Source organism: Juglans microcarpa x Juglans regia, chromosome 2D (genome assembly GCF_004785595.1).
Source record: "Juglans microcarpa x Juglans regia isolate MS1-56 chromosome 2D, Jm3101_v1.0, whole genome shotgun sequence".
In the NCBI taxonomy this organism is placed as follows: Eukaryota; Viridiplantae; Streptophyta; class Magnoliopsida; order Fagales; family Juglandaceae; genus Juglans; species Juglans microcarpa x Juglans regia.
This window is the reverse complement of record NC_054596.1, coordinates 5,598,636-5,615,519: the sequence shown is the minus strand read 5'-3', so window position 1 is coordinate 5,615,519 and position 16,884 is coordinate 5,598,636. Positions and strand designations below refer to the sequence as shown.

General features: G+C 37.5%; 2 protein-coding genes and 1 pseudogene across 3 annotated transcripts; 2 read left to right on the top strand and 1 right to left on the bottom strand.

Moving 5' to 3' along the window:
* Positions 1 to 5,729: 5,729 nt before the first annotated feature.
* LOC121248102 lies at positions 5,730 to 8,648 on the top strand (annotated as a pseudogene).
* An 896-nt stretch (positions 8,649 to 9,544) lies between these two features.
* LOC121248835 (polcalcin Bra n 1) lies at positions 9,545 to 10,148 on the top strand. Its single transcript, XM_041147425.1, has one exon. The coding sequence runs from the start codon at positions 9,612 to 9,614 to the stop codon at positions 9,870 to 9,872; it is 261 nt and encodes an 86-aa protein (XP_041003359.1). The 5' UTR covers positions 9,545 to 9,611; the 3' UTR covers positions 9,873 to 10,148.
* A 370-nt stretch (positions 10,149 to 10,518) lies between these two features.
* Positions 10,519 to 14,799, bottom strand: LOC121248834 (probable serine/threonine-protein kinase PBL7). 2 transcript variants are annotated; one of them, XM_041147422.1, is made up of 6 exons: positions 13,830 to 14,796; positions 13,492 to 13,749; positions 13,239 to 13,411; positions 13,059 to 13,138; positions 12,802 to 12,949; positions 10,519 to 11,068 (listed from the first exon to the last, which is right to left on the bottom strand). In XM_041147422.1, exons 1-6 carry the CDS (start codon positions 14,590 to 14,592, stop codon positions 10,715 to 10,717), a joined length of 1,776 nt encoding a protein of 591 aa, XP_041003356.1. In that variant the 5' UTR covers positions 14,593 to 14,796; the 3' UTR covers positions 10,519 to 10,714. The 2 variants fall into 2 exon arrangements, with proteins under 2 accessions (XP_041003356.1, XP_041003358.1); XM_041147424.1 differs by lacking the exon at positions 10,519 to 11,068 and adding an exon at positions 12,071 to 12,729 and having other exon boundaries at positions 12,760 to 12,949; positions 13,830 to 14,799.
* Between the last annotated feature and the right edge of the window lie 2,085 nt (positions 14,800 to 16,884).

Sequence of the window (16,884 nt, the reverse complement as noted above, 5' to 3'; positions counted from 1 at the left end):
CCAAACGACTCTAACCCCTCTCTAAAACGAGTCATCTGCCCCTCAATTCTTTCCCTCCCTCCCACCTTTTCATCCTAAGAGATTATTTCATTGAAATGCCCCACCGCACACCACGCAGTCCCCTCTTGAGGCTTTAACTCTTTTAGAAGATCCCATAATTTTTCCCTTTTAGCTTTAGGGTTTCCATAAAAACCAATCAACAGCCAATCACCCTCTCCCCTTCCTTTAACCCACAAGCTGATGTGCTATTAGGAGTAATTGTAATTCCACCTGGTCCTCTTTTTTCCATAACATCATCAGCCCTCCACTCATTTCCCTAGGTTCAACAACTATACATCCCTCCATACCCAATTTCCTCTTAATCCCATCAGCTTTTTCAGTACGCATTCTTGTCTCTATTAAAAAGACAATCTTGGGTCTCTTTTCCTTTGCCATTAAGCAAAGGAACTGAACTGTCTGAGAGTTTTCAAGCCCCTGCAGTTCCAACTAAGGATTTTCATGACTTTTGGTGGGGCTGCCCAACAGCCTCTGCCAATCTGTGCTCAAGGTGCTCCTCATCACATAATTTCAACTTCTTCATAACACCATCAGTGTGCTCCTGTTACCCTCCCATTTTTAATGCTCACTAGATTCGAAAAGTTATAAGACTTCCCTTTTTCTTTGGCCCTTCGCTTCCAACAACCATTTTTCTTCATACTAGACTCTACAATCTTCACTTCAGCACTGTCACTTTCTGCCTCTTCTTCTACCTCATTTTTTTCACTTAATATGATCTGGCCAGCACTCGCACTCAATTCCACCTCCTCTTCCCCCTTCTCCCTCCATTTCTTCTCACCCATTTTCATCTCTGCCCCAAGATCCTCACCTCTTCCCTCCTTAAATGTGTTCTCCTTTTCTACCACCATAGCTGGGCAGTCCTTATTAACAAACTCTTCACCCCTGGACCTCTCCTTCCCTTTTTCTTTTTCCATGCCAACATCCTTCCTCCATGGTTTTTCCTTCCCCTCACTCCCAAATCTAGCCTTATATCCATTATATCTCTCTTTTTGAGCAACCTCTGCCCTCAACCACGAACCAAACTGTGCAACTTCCCCCCCCCCCCCTCTCCTACCTCAATCCAGAACCCTTACCACACCCTCCCCTCACCATGTACTACCCAACCACAATTAAAACAAATATGAGACAACTTTTCATACCTTAGTGTTGTCCAAACTTGCCTCCCTTTCACCTTGACTAGTCTCCCCTGAGCTTGTGTTTTGTGTAGTTGGATCTCCACTCTGATTCTTAAGAATTGTCCCCAACCAACACCATCATCTGGAACCTTCACATCCATAACCTTCCCCAGAGAACCACCTATATGGACCCCTCCTTCTCAAGTCATCCAGACCATTGGAAAATCATAAATTTGTATCCAAAACAATTCAGTGGAGAAGTTCCACTGATTTGGTTGAGAGAATTCATCGAACACCTTTAAGACAAAAAGATGGCTATCGAATAGCCATGGTCTTCCCTATAGAATCCTTATCTTATCTGCCTTTGTCCCGAAAGTTATCATGAACAGATTCCTTCCAACACCTTGAAATTTTGCCGGACAACTCACTCTCCAAATCCTAGTCATAATCGCAGCAACCACTTCACAACCAATTGCCCTCTCCATACATACCTTCCCAATCAAGCTTCTCTCCCCCTTCTCCTGAACGGCATCACAGATACCGAATCCCAATCAATCCCTACCTTCTCTTCCTTAAATAATCGAAGATTACGACACTTCAATGTGAGTCCCTCTATCTCTTCACAATTCGAATCTACCATTTCTCGATCTCACTCCTCACAGATCCCTCATGACGATTGCTAACTTTTTTACCACCTCAGTTTTCGCGGGAAAGAAAACAGAGAGGAGACTCGCGACTTCCTTTATTAGGGTAATTATATATATATATTAACAATAATGATTATATTGGGGGGGGGGGGGCGTATAACCACTAGATCTCTAATTTAAACTTTGATTCGTTATGAATTAGATTCATATAAAATATGGCTGATTTGGATCATTCTAGTTCCACTGAAACTACTTTGAAATCTCATGAATGTAATCCCCATTACTTTCAATATCAATATAATATAATGTACCCTAATAAAATTCAAGCTAGTAGCATACTGCTTAGTACACATGTACCATAACCCTTCCAACTTCTCTCCAATATTGATACGTGTGATCTTATGCTTATCATGATCTGTGATGGAAGTTTAATTTGATCTGGTCACGTACTAATTTGTTTCTTCTTAATTTGGTTCTCACGATGGGAACCAATTAATATTGCTTAATTATTCCTATGTTTGCTAGCTCAATCTATTAAAACTTTGTATATTTGATGCAAATAATAACATGATTAATTATAAGTCTAAGCTTCAATTCTCGAAAGATGAGGAGACATGACTTATTGTAATAATGCTTAATATTCTTGTTGGTGAGAGGTACTCCATCTCTCTGATCTCTCTCTCATTGTTTATCAATCTTCATTTTGTTGACCTAATTAATCATGAGTGAGGTTTAAAAAAAAGATGGTCTCTAATTGCTGGGAGACCCAAAAGATCAGCGGATGAAATTGAAAAATATTGGAATTCAAGGTACTCCCACAAGCGCATCAAGAAATATTACTTCTTGTGGAGATAGGTTTCGCAGCAAAAAGCACTACAAATATCCACAATTCACTTTTCTCCGCTATTTTCCTTCACCCCCAAGTTGCGGCAATTATGGTGTCTCAATTGAGAATTTAACACGGAAAACAAATGAGCCGCAAATAATAGCTTTTTGCTGCAATTTATTTTTTTGGAAAAAGTCTAAAAAATTCGCCCAAACAAATGTTAACAATGGTTAATTGTCCCCAAGAGTAGTTGTTTGGCGCTTTTTAAGCCGGAAATGTTTTCCTCAACACTACGCGCCAGAAATAAGTATTTGAAGCGAGTGATACCCGCAGAAAATACTCATATGTGGTGAAATTGATCGTCGAAATAACTTGTATCAGAAAAACTTATTTCCAGCGAGTTTTTGTCTCCGGAAAAGGTCCCTTACAAAATTAAAAATAAAAATTTTGCAATAAAACTGGAATAGATTCACTAAGGTTGTATTTGGTTGTTGAACCAAATTCAATTCATCTCAAACTAATTATTGATGGGACCTACTACTTTTTCAACTTTTTATAAAGGAGTTAAACTTATCTCAACCTACTTCATACATTTCAACCTAACAAGTTAAACTCATATCAACCTATAAAAGTTAAACCAATATCAATGGGATCCAAAAAATACTACTATTCACAATTCAATTAAACTCATCTTAACATCTAAACGTAGCCTAAGAAACAAAAAAAAACCATATACGTAGGGCACATCTTGTTACAGAAATTAAAATTTGGTGAATTAAACACAATGTTAAATCCTTCACTTTAATTTTTTTTTTAAAGTAATCAAGAACCTTATTCATAAGAAAATGAGGCATAGCCCAACTGTCCAAGTACAAATCCTTCACTTGAATTCAGGTTCTGCCTGAATTCAAAAATCAGGTTACATGACCTCTTTGGACATTTTGAGCCACAGATAAATGCACCTCAATTACCATACGCTAATTGGTTTAAAAAGATTCTTAAACATTAGCTGACGGGAATAACCCTAAAAGGCTTTAGCAAAGCAATGAATTAAAAGAAAACTGATTGAAGGAATGGAAATATTTTGTACCTGAACTGGAATAACAAGATCATACCATTTCAAGTTTTGTAGGCTTCACAATTTTTTTATCTTACCTTCTTGAATAATCCAAAGCAATAGCAATCCCAAAACAAGTAACACATCAAGCGGAGACAAGCAAGAATTATATAATTTCATACTAAACAGGTATACATTATTTTAATTTACCAATGCATCAAGTGCTAGAGCAAATAGTTCATTTGAGGTAGTTCCAAGAAAAAAGCAAACTTCTAGGGGTGTAAAAAAAATTTGGTGAACCGATGAATCGGACCGGACCGGACTGGATTGAACCAGTGGCTTTGGTCCGGTACCGAGTTTGGTTCGACCTGGTACTAGTTTTATTTTATTTTTTTAAACCGGTCAAAATCGATCCAGTTTCTATTTTTCTTTTTCTAAAACTAGACCAGACTGGTTCATATATATATATTATACTTTTTTATATTGTATCATATGATAAATTACTAATTAATATAATATTAAATTTTAAAATTTTATATCGCTATAGTCTATTGTATTAATAGTTACACTAATACTATATAGTGCGTATTAATAGTTATACTAATATTATATCAACTATATATTATAATATACTACAATATATTATCACTATAGTATTATATACTATAATATATTATTACATATATTATATAATATATAATATAGTATATTAAAACCTGAAAACCGGACCGAACTGGACCGGAACTAGTAAAATCTGAAGTATCAGTTTAGGGGTAATCGATGCGGAATCAATTCTTGAAAATGTAAAACTGATGCATTCCAGTTCGATCCCAAATTTTATCCAAAACTGGACCAAACCGGACCCGTTACACCCTTATAGACTTTTGTAAAATCTTAATGACATACGCAAAATCTGGAAAACCATCATGCAAGATTCCATTCTTGAAAAGGAAGATTCCCCCATATGCTATTTTAGTCGAACAGGAGTTGTTTGTACTCTACCTGCAACTTGGGAATATCATCCATTCTAAATTGAAAATAACCAAGATGTGATCAATGTGAGAAATGAGAAAATCACAATAGTTTAGGATAAGTTGAAATTTACTTCTCAATTATGACTCATCATGGAGCATGCAAAAGAATACAATCCATTGTACTGGGATATGCATAATAACAGTATAGAATAATCTTGCACCAAATGGAATGGGGATAATATGAATGTTTTTCTTTCAGTTTTTCATAGAGCACTGGCATTGACCTAGCTAAATGCCAGTGCCTAGCCAGATTTTGGCTAAGTAACTCAAAAGTGGTATGTATTAGAGTAGTCAAGATTTCAAGGCTCCACTTTTGAGCTACAGTAAATTCATCCCTTTCTTCAAATTTTGTTAGCCACTATTCATCTTCAAAATAATATTTTACTCTAAAAATATTTCCAATGGCTACTATTAGATAATTAGGTTGAGGAAAAAAATAGTTGAAAAATAATAATTTTAAGTATAAATTAAATTATTAATTAATATATAGAGTGTATTTGTAAAATATAGAAAAAATAATTAAAAAAATTTGTTAAAATATTTAATATTATATTATTATTTCAACTTTTGGATGGATAGACTAATGTGGATTAACCTCTCCAATAGCCAAAACTTTAACTTTTAGTCAAATTTTAGGCTTGGCCATTGTCAATACTCTTAGCTGATCTTAGCTACTAGTTCCTAGCATTAATTTAGGTGTTTCAGCTTATATACTTCCTATGAGGGAGTTCCCTACCCAAGCCCTTGAGATGGGCCCACAAAGGACCACGAAGGCCCAACCTGGCCTAATGCTATTTCTCTAAGGGGTTCATGCACCTCTTAGGATACTCGACCCATGAGCTACACCGACCCAGGAGACAATTCCCACGTGGGAAAGATAGATGATAGGGATAGATAGGACTCGCCACCCTGTCAGTGACATCTAGAACTTGAAGACATGTACCAACTAGAGGGTGGGAAACATGGACGACCATTGTTTCCTTGACAAAGGGTATGGGGCAACACTACACTGATTATCTACGGGTAAGGCGCCACTCGGGACATATATTGTCCTTTTTTTTCTAATGACCAAGTGGTAATAAACTCCTAGGATATCCTGAGATCAGATTTCAAGTACACTAGTTTTTTTGGGTTAGGTAATCATTTGGCTGGGGAAAAAAGTTCTCCAACCTGCTGCAATAAGGTAGTCCCCAAACGTCTTTCTTCTTAGCAGAGCAAGATTTTGGGAAACTGGCCATTTGATTTAATTGGATCAATCAGAATTTCACAAAGCATTAAGGAAATTCCTGATTTTGTAATCATGAGACATCCTGCTCCTGGTTAGAGTGAGATATTTGGAAACTGCTACGTCAATTACCATGTATTCTGATTCCATGTTTATATTTTTAACTCTATACATGGTGTGCACAGGTTGGAGAAGATGAATTTGGATACATGCTTGCTGATATATTAAAGGAGAATAATGTGATCAACAATGAAGGAATGTGTTACGCTGAGAAGTGATGGGGAGCGAGAGTTCATGTTTTTCCGTAACCCTAGTGCTGATATGTTGCTCCAAGAGGCTGAAATTGATTTTGATTTAATTAGGAAGGTAACTGAAAATTGTCATTATATCTAAACCAATATCAGGAAAGATTATATATAGTTATAATAATAGAAAGAAAGATCTTTTAAAAGAACAGGTATTTTATAGAGTAAGGCTGAAGCTATTCGATTCAAGCATCCTATTTGTTATGCTTAAACTAACTCGTTTCAATTACACATAATCAACAATGTAACAGTGAGCCTCCAAATTTAAAACTTGTGTACACATTTAAACATCTCGTCAATCCTTTTGGCAACCAAGCCCAGGATTGACGTTTGTTTCAACACCTTGTTGAGCCCATCCTTCCTATGCTCAAAACGGACACCCCATGTCAAATTTATTTATGTCCATGCTAGATGGATCCTCATTCTCCCCCAAGTATTCACCGATTAAATTATTGATGCATCTCTCTTTATCCCCCTATACGGTGGCAGGCAAAAATCTTCCATTATGGTTCTATTAGTCTTATTTCTGAACCATGCAAGTCAGCCCACATCTCTGCAGCAAAAGCTGCAAAGGATGCTGGTGTGATTGTATCATATGACCCGAACCTGAGGCTTCCATTTATGGCCGTCTGCAGAAAGTGCTAGAGAAGGAATTTTGGGTATATTGGAGACTGCAGATATTATCAAGGTAGTTACCCCGTAAGAGATGTAGATTATGTACTTCGGGATTCTCAATTGATTTTTTTCCGCTGTTCTAGAAGAGAGGCAGGTACAAGGAAATGCAAAAAAATAAAATTTCTGATTAATTATTTTAATGAATTCAGATAAGTGAAGAAGATATTTCTTTTCTAACTACTGGGGAAGATCCATATATACGATGATGCTATTGTTCGTAAATTATTTCATCCAAATCTTAAATTACTCCTTGTCACTGATCGAGGGCCCAGGCCCCAGATGGCAGATGGTGTGGGCACAGGATTTGAAGGTGGATACTGTGGCCCACTGATGCTGGGGATGCTTTTGTTGCCGGAATATTATATTATCACAACTAGCTGTTGATCTCTCCTGCTTGCTTCAGGTACTGCCTTACATATACAATACCGGACAATGCTTCTGTCAAGTCAATGCGTCATATTGATGTGTGTCCTTCGAGTGAAACTAATTTGGTTACGAAATGCATGTTTTATTTATATTTACTGCATAATCCTTTCCGTTACCTTTGTCATCTCATGAATTATTGACCCAACCATTAGAGTGATCTACCCCTGGCCATCTAATAAATGTCAGTGCTGTTATCATTGATATGAGGTATGAACCAATATACTAGACATGGCAAGAACAGTCAGGCAAAACTAAAGAGTTTGAAATGGGATATAGTTAGATAATCACTTGAGTATTAATAGTTTTAGGAATTGGTATGTTGTGAATATTAGTCTAATGACATATATATTTGTTACCAAAGAGAGTATGGCCTCTGGATACTTATTCCTTGAAAATAAAATATAATGTCCTGCATGGCTTATACCTGCAGTCATTTACTGATCTTACCTCTGGGGGGAAGGTTGGCTGATCTTTCTAATGATAGTTATTGAGAAACTAGGATGTCATCTTGATATTTTGTGAGTTTTAAGAAAGCACCTTCTAAATCCACTTTCATCAATTAGTCCATGCAGGTTGTATATATATTCTTCACCATATATATTTCTTCTACAGTGAAGAACTCATGCATCGTAATAATGAAATTCGCTTGATTTTTATTTTAATTTTTCGAAAAATCCTCAGATACATCAACCAGCCACATTTTTTGTTCGGTTATGTTATTTTTCTTTTCATTTTATATGCAATGCTTCTCAACCCGCAAGTTGATTCTGGAGCTAATATCACCTTTACTAGATTCTCATTTCCCAAGTCTTAACCAGAAATAAGCTTGATAACGTTACTTGTGATCTGTAGCCTTGTTTAATTGACATAATTAGGGTCTCAGCTTCTTTAACAACCGTGTAGTGCATCTGCACCTTAATAATTGGTTGGCGATCTATCGTATTTAAATTGTAGAAAGAGGACTTACTGAGAGACGACGCGCGCTCTTAAGTTTGCTAATGCTTGTGGTACTGCACTGACTGTGATGGAGAGAGATGCGATTCCGGCTTTGCCAACTAGCTAGAGATGCTGTGCTGAATGCCATGCATGCTTCAGTGTACTGTACATTCTTGTTTCTTTGCTCTTTGTTGAACACGATGATGATATAGCCGAATGAACAAAAATTGATAATAAATCATTTCATCATATGCGTTAGTTTCTCATCTTGTAGTACTGTAATCCTTAGCCTAATATTCCTAATTATTGCATTCCAGCAGATTCAACAGATCATCTTCTAAAAGAGCTCTTTGGTAATCGAAAACACTCGAGATGTATGTCAACATAATAGGCATTGTTTATTGTTAGCCATCGAAGATAAGATCCAACTTAGGAAAGGTCTTTTACGATTTCTTGGTTCTTGGATCTTTTGATTATTCAGTACTATCCTCTTCTTTGAAAAATAAAAAATAAAAAAAAAACTAGGTTTTGAGGTTATGCTAGTACGTACTGAGACTGGATATATGTTGTCTAAGTTTTTTTTATGAATTTGGGAGGAAGGACAAGAGATTTACTATCAGAGAAGTTGGATTAATATAGATTTTCCTTGCGCTTTCTCCCCCTGGTTAGCTATGTTGCTCGATCGGCTTATTTTGGATAAATTAGTAGGTAATTCAGTCGACCAGTAAAACAAATTAGAAAATAAGATAGGAAAATTAATAATTAATGGACAACCCGCACTTGATGATGATCGAGGTTTCAGTCAGACTTGCTCACGCTAAAATAGTAAATGATCTCCATGCAGCGAATACATAGGAAATGTGAACACTTGTAAATACCAAGCGTCTATTTAGGAGAGGTCTTTTACGATTTCTTGGTTCTTGGATCTTTTGATTATTCAGTACTATCCTCTTCTTTTAAAAAATAAAATAAAAAAAAATCTGCATGCGACATGTCTTAGGCAACCCCATCTCGATTCTCTTGTATCTGGTAAATATTGGAACCCTTTAGTGGATGGAGTGGTTATTTTGATGAATGTAAGAAGTTAATTGCTTCTACCTTAATTTCAGTAGAACAGTTGGGGGTTACATTTGATAGGTGATCCGAGTCTTATGCTAAAACCACGAGAATGGAGGACGGCCTTAACCTTTGGAAAACCATCTCTTTTTAAGATCCCAAGTCCTCAACATTCCAACATCTCAATCTCCCATTCATTCCAAACCAAAACCAAAGAATACAGTGTCGATATCACCAACGCAACAAAAAGAAATGGCTGATGATTCACAGGTCATTGCTGAACGTGAGCGTATTTTCAAGCACTTTGACGCCAATGGTGATGGCAAAGTCTCCGCTGCGGAGCTTGGGGATGCCCTGAATAAAATTAGCTCGGTCACAACGGATGAAGTGGCACGTATGATGTCCAAGATTGACACTGATGGTGATGGGTACATTTCGTACCAAGAATTCATGGCTTTTGCCAGTGCTAATCCTGTTATGCTGAAGGATGTTGCCAAGATAGTTCAACCCTAATTTCTCACCAAGTGATCTTCTTTTCATGTCTTCCCCATATTTTGTTTGTTATTCATTTGCATGACTACTAGAGTTGAGCTGATCATGAGGGCCCATTTGGATTTTTCTCATGATAGAATTGTTTTGGTGGTTAATTACTACAACTGTTACTTCTTGAATTCTGATATGAATGCTTGTTACTGTTCGCTAGACCAGTCTGTATTTTAAGGCCCAATTGTGCCGAAAATCTATCTTATTTGGACTTGGTCATATATCTTCATTCTTTGCAAAATACAATGCTTGTTCGCTCATTTTTACTTTTTATTTATTGAGATGAGTTATTGGTTTATCTTTGTTCCTTCTTTTTTTTAATACAAAAAAACAGATTTTTCATTTGGAAATCGGATCATATGCCTAACTCTGGGCAGTTTATCTCGTAATGACCCCTGTTTACGACTTATGAGGATGATGTCATGTTGTGCTCCACACTCGTTCCTTTCCCACTAACCAAATCATGGGCATTAACATATATTAATTCATCAATTTTTTTGTTCTAATATTCCCTTTCACTCCTGTGGACCGGACTTCCTTTTAATAAATTGAATCAACAGGCAGCTAGAATTATGCAACCATGTTTCAAGATCAAATGAGGTTCAAAGCCATAGGGACTCTGAACTTGAAAAGATCTATTACACTTTTCCCTCGTAGAAAAGGGACAGGTAATTGAAGATATGTACACACCAATCATTCAATAGACTCCTATTCCTATTTACAAATTCAACCCTCTTCCACTTCTAACTTCTCGGTCTCTTAAACAACTTTAAGAAAAATCGGAAAATCCAGAAAGTTCAATTTCACATGCCTCATCGGCAGAAAAAATTATCATCATCTTCAAACTCAGAAACTCCTAGCATTGCCAATGCTAAGTGACTTCTCATCTCACTATTGGTTTGCTGTAATTGAGGGTAACAATCAATAACACATCCGTTTCCCAGAAATCCGGGCTTCTTCCTTTTGGAGAAAAGAGGTGATTCTTCACCCTTCAATATAGCAATAATCTCTTCAATGCCAGGCCTCCGAGATTCTTCATTGGTTACGCAGGAAGCCGCTGCTTCAATCATTCGTGCTATTTGATTCGAATTTTTCAAGGTACATTTGATATGTGGATCAAGCAACTCTTCAATGGCTCCTTTCCCTTTCTGCAAGAGGGGTTTTGCCTGCAAAAGAATGTCAAGTTCATTGTTTCAAGTTTTCACTTCTACAAATATATCGAGCAGAGATATTTAAAAAGCATTTGAATTTCTGCCCCCACAAAAACAAAAATACCTCCCAAAGGTGGTGGTAAACTCTTTTGCAAGTGAATGAAAAAAACCACAGGTATACTGCCTACAGGCACCAAGTAGATTTGAATAATATCTGTGTTTAAACACCGCTTTAAATTCTGTGTAAATTAGGTTCAAGCACTAATTCATCCAAGAGATCTACCGAAGTACAGCTTTGTAGCAGCTCAGATACAACCATTCAGTCCGTCAATCTGAATAATTTTTTCTTTTTTTGGGTAACATAATCTGAATAAGGTTCCAAGTGAGAAAACTCTGGTCAGATTTGTTTCTCATTCACCATCAATTCTTAGATAATCTGATTCTTACTTTAAAAAGCCAAGAAGTCTTAGGACTAAGAGGAAATATACAAACGAGATCTTCCTGGATTAGGTGCTTCATAAAGTTTTTAGAGATCCTATTCTCATATAAGACATGATTTCTAGATGGAAACACTAGTAAGTGGAATAACTGTTAACAACTTAGACAAAAATGAAGGTTTCATAATTTCCCTTTTTTTCTTCAAACAGTTATTCTTGAGAATAGGCCTCCTCCTTGGTGCCGAGATAATAAAAAGCAAGCATACAGGATATTTTGTTGTCGTCAGATGAATTGTTGGCCATTATGATATAGTTTTCACATAGAATAATTGATATAAATGCTTACTTTTGACATCAACAGCACAAAATAGCCAGCCTGTATCGGAAACGCAAATTCATGTAAAGAAATGAAGTAAGTTTTGGAGAAATGCATGTTAGCAAGGAACTGAAACATGCAGATACCAGTCAAGGTGTCCTGGTATAGTTTTCCCTACTTTCCATTCCCTCTTGCCAGAAGCTTTCCAATTCCATAAGTTAACAAAACGCACTATTCATAGAGAAACCTAGTTGTCTGGTACTACGCAAGTTAAACTACAATATTTTGGATTCCACCAATTAGGAACCATGCAAGAACCTATGGGAGTGCAATTCAAACTAATTTTAGGCTACTAAAAGTATGAAACCAGTGGCTTTAGAGAATCTGAGTGCAGTTAAAAGTATTAATGTAGCCGTCTGTGAATCTTAAAAACTATGGAACGAGGGGATTCCTTGGACCAAATGTCTAAAGCCCAATTTGAAATTCAATCCAATTTGGAAGTTCATTAGTTTCAGTGTGGACTCAAAACTAAATTGTCTGTTTTAAAATGCAACATTCAAGGTGCAGCACCAAACAGTTTTGGCAAGGCATAAAGAATCTCATACTCCTAGTCATGAGAACAATTTTGTACAGTTTAATAGCCATATGCCAAGGTCATATATGGTGTTCACCCATTTATATCTGCCTCCTTATAGAGAAAAATGTTGATCCCATCAAAAAACAATCTTTACAGAAAACTAATCAAATGGAGAGATTATCTAATATATCAGAAAACTGATGCAGTACTCTGGGACACCATTGATTTATAAGTTCTTTACCGATTGAGTGGTCCACCTGATCGAATGAATGTGTGTTTGACCGTTTGGGCTATGGACAATAATTTGTTATTGGAGAACTTTCTTTTTCCAATATGAGAAGCATATAAGGAACAACCAGTACATCACAAAGTCAGTGGAATTGAAGGCAACTTAAAAAGAAGCGGTAGTTTAACCTACCCATAGGAGCAAGTTTTCTTCTCCCGGTGGCCTTCTAGCTTCAATTGGCTTCCGGCCAGTAATGAGTTCCAGTAAGACTACCCCAAAAGCATATACATCAGTTTTATCGGATACTTTCCCGTGCTGGAAATACTCAGGAGCCAAATAACTGCGTATATAGTTCCATTCAATTCATGGAAGAAAAACAAGTCTTTATGTAACAATCAGCGAAAAGATTTCCTTTCTTAATGCCTAAAGAAGTTTCCTTGAGATCATACCCAAATGTTCCTTTGACAGTTTTGCAGAGGAAAGGAACTGATGGTGCAGAAGTCCACGTAGCTAATCCAAAATCGCATAACTGAACAACACCGTCAGCACATAATTATCCATCAGAACGACTTGTAATACCATAAGTTAAGTGGGAAATTAAATAAAGCCCAAAAGAAAATGCCCTCTACCTTCGGTCTCTTCTTTGAAGAAAGGAGAATGTTAGAGGGCTTGAGGTCTCTATGAACGACACATCTCTCAGTTCCATTATGTAGATATGCAATTGCCTCTGCAATCCCAATAGCTACCTTATACCTCACAGACCATGGAAGTGAAGAACCAGCTTTTGAGCCCTTCTTCTTCCCTGCAAACGTGTGTCACAAAATCACTTCAAACTCATAAAATCCAAATCAAATTCCCAAATAAAAAACCTTCAAAACATACCATGCAGATGGCGCTCTAAGCTTCCACCAGAGACATACTTGTACACCAAGAAAAGGCCCTCCTCTGGATCAATACAAAAACCCACCAGAGGAACAACATTTGGGTTGTGAAGAGAGCTAGCAATCATCAATTCCCTACAGAATGCCTTTGCAGATTCCTTATCTTCCTTGTCCAATCGCTTAATCGCCACGGCCGTTCTCAAGAGCCCAACTCTCGCCCTAAAGACACAGCTCAAAGCCCCTCTTCCCAAAACTCTGCCTACCAATACAACAAAATCACTTACAATCATATAGAAAGGAACAAAATTTGATTCAAACAAACGAAACCCATTACAGTACCTTTCGAGAAATTGCGAGTAGCCGAAACAATTTCACCATAGCTGAATCTGATCAGAGTATTGGCCACTGGGGAAATGCTCCTCTCCAATGACTCGATTCTGCGCCACTTGAGCTCTCTTGCTCGAGACTCCGTCATTCCACTATCCAAATTCACCATCAAAATGGTAGCAGCAGTCGACGAATTCATGTTCAGAGTATCGAGTTCAACCTGGGAGCAAAAACTGAACCTGAAAGATGAATGAACCGATTGTGGCTCGGCATTTGTCAACTCCGCACCACACCCACCAGACTCTGCGAGCAGCCATGCCTTGTTGTGTTCCAAATTCTTGTTGCTAATGCTGTTGCTTTGGTCAACCTGGCTCTGGTTCTTGCTAGAGCTTCGCCTGAGGCGAGCTGGAAGAAAACGTGCCAAACCAAGTTCCCAAATCATTTTCCTCAAAATGGACTTGACTTTGTGCTCATTGTAGTCACAGTAGTGATTTTTAGTTAGAGCGGAAGAGTCATTCGGGCCGTAAGGTGCCTCCCTTGAGCTACTACAAGTGCCTTGGAGAAGCCCCATTTTGAAGCAGATCTCAATGAGAGAGCACGGAAACCCAGAAACCAAAAGGAGAGAGAAATATAAAGAAAGGTAAAGGAAGGACCCCAAAAAAAAAAACGAAAACAAAGTGAAAGCTGCTTTGCTTGCAGGGTGGGGGAGAGAATTTCTGTACAGAAAAAGAGACCGAGAGAGATGGGTAACTGGTGTGGGCAATATATATAACATGGAATTGGAATAAAGAAATGCTACATTATAGTGGGAGATGGTGAAAATGTAGAGAGGAGAGGTGTATGGTGCTGGTCCCCCAAGGAGACTTCAGATGAAAGAACGTGGTTATACACTAACATGGTGTTTGTTTATCAGTTTATGAGTAATGCATATATTTTAAGAAGAGGACCGTGGGTTGAATCAGTCGATGTTCAAACACAGAGAGAGAGAGAGAGAGAGAGAGAGAGAGGGGGGGGGGGGGGGGGGGGGGGGGGGGGGGGGGGGGGGGGGGGGGGGGGGGGGCTTGATCTTTAATGACAAAAGTGGGCTAGTGTTAACCCACGCAAGGGTAAGCTCCATGGATAATTTTGGATGTTGACAAAAGAAAGAGAGGCGGTCAGTGCCAAGGGAAAAGGAGAAGCTTGTAGCTTTTTTATAGGATTTTGCAAATTGGATTAAGAAATTGATACCACACAAAAATCATCCAAATCAAACCGAGAAGAGAGAGAGAGAGAGAGAGAGAGAGAGAGAGAGAGAGAGACAGGGTTTTCTTTTCTTTCCCTTTTTTTTTTTTTTTGGATTTGGTCAAGAACGTGAGGGGCCAGTGTTATGATGATGTGAAGAGGTAAAGGGAAAGCTTGTGACTTTGTGGTGAGGGTCCTTTAGAATTGGATTTGGAATAAAGATAACATTAAGATTAAGATTAAAATAAATAAATAAATAAAAAGAATTATACGAAGCTGAATTTTGTAGTTTGGTGACCAGCCAACACCATCCAACCTCCAACAACCCCCTCTTGACAGCCCAGCTTTGCTAGGATTAATTGCCATGGTTATCCGTCAGATCACGACTCCTTTCTGTTAGTCTCTAATAAACGTATGATCAAAATTATTGTATTTAGTTTCAAAATTTAAATCCACCGCACACACCTTTCTTCACTCATCTCTGAAGCCTGCGTATTAACATCAGACTCTAATATGTTGGGTACGTAGGTAACCTATTATCATTATTATTCATGTTCTCTACCTCTAATCTAATTTTGCAGCCATGCACAAGTTTTCAAACGATCATAGCCGACAACGTTATTTTTTATTAAATCTTATCATCTTTAATATATAACATATTTTAATTAATTTTAGTATTCTGTTACTTAAACATAAACTACCTAATATATGTCACATTGACCAGTTACGACATAAAATTTAAGATGAAAAGCATCATTTCCCTATTCCTTTGAGAAGGTATATGATTGGAGACATGATTTTCATCTATTCTTCTGAAGTAAAAGTGGGACACAAATGCTCTTGAATACTTATGAAATAAGAAAACCAAGGAGTGGCCGTAAGGCACAGCCGATAAAACAACCGAATACGTACGATCGATCTGAATTTATGAAAATTAGGATCATAAATATCATAACACTGTATCAGTCTTTAGTTTTCTTTTCAATCATAAATATATGAATAAACATTGATTAAACATGCTAGCTAATGTGAACGGAAAGACCCACAAGTGTAACCACTTCTGTCTTTTTATTCTTTTTTCCTCATGTTTTGTCGGTTATTTGTTCTTTCGAGGACTATGAGTAAATAGCATGTAACATTATTAATGTGCAACATGTTCAAGGAGCTGCTGGCTTAAGCTTGAGCCAGGCTAGGATGCATGCACGGCTAAGCTAGTACTTACTAACATTTTTTTTATTTTTTTATTTTTTTATAATAACGAATCAAATTACATTCATTAAAAAGAATATATAAAGTTGACTTAAAAATAAGTTAGTTATAAACGTTAATAACTTTCCAGTATACTTTCGTGACTAATATGGTCTAGTCCAAACTGCAGATCTCTAAAGACCTAAGTCTAACAAATAGCATAACTCTATCCACGACAGAGTTAACAGTAACCGGGTGACAAAATCTCATACCCCGACTAAGCGGAGTAAGGTGCACAACCCCACAATAAGCACCGCCTAAGCAGAGGGGGGACCACTTCATTCGGACTAAGATCCGAATACACTATTTTTTGGATTTATATTTTTCTAAAAAGTAAATACAGGACATGAATTAAAATACAATAGGAAAATACTGCGAAAACAAAAAAAATAGTGCTCCAAGAGATTGTTGTGGCACATGCTGGGAGGAAAGCCGACGGTCAATTTTGGAAGTCCCAAACTCACAGGCTATGGAAACGTCGCGCGTGTTGTTAGCAGAGGGCTTCTTGGTAGCACATGAGAGATACGCGCCAAACGTCTTTGAGATTTTCGTCCTGCGCTTGAGGGCTACTCGCCTCTCTATTTGGCGCCGCATTCAG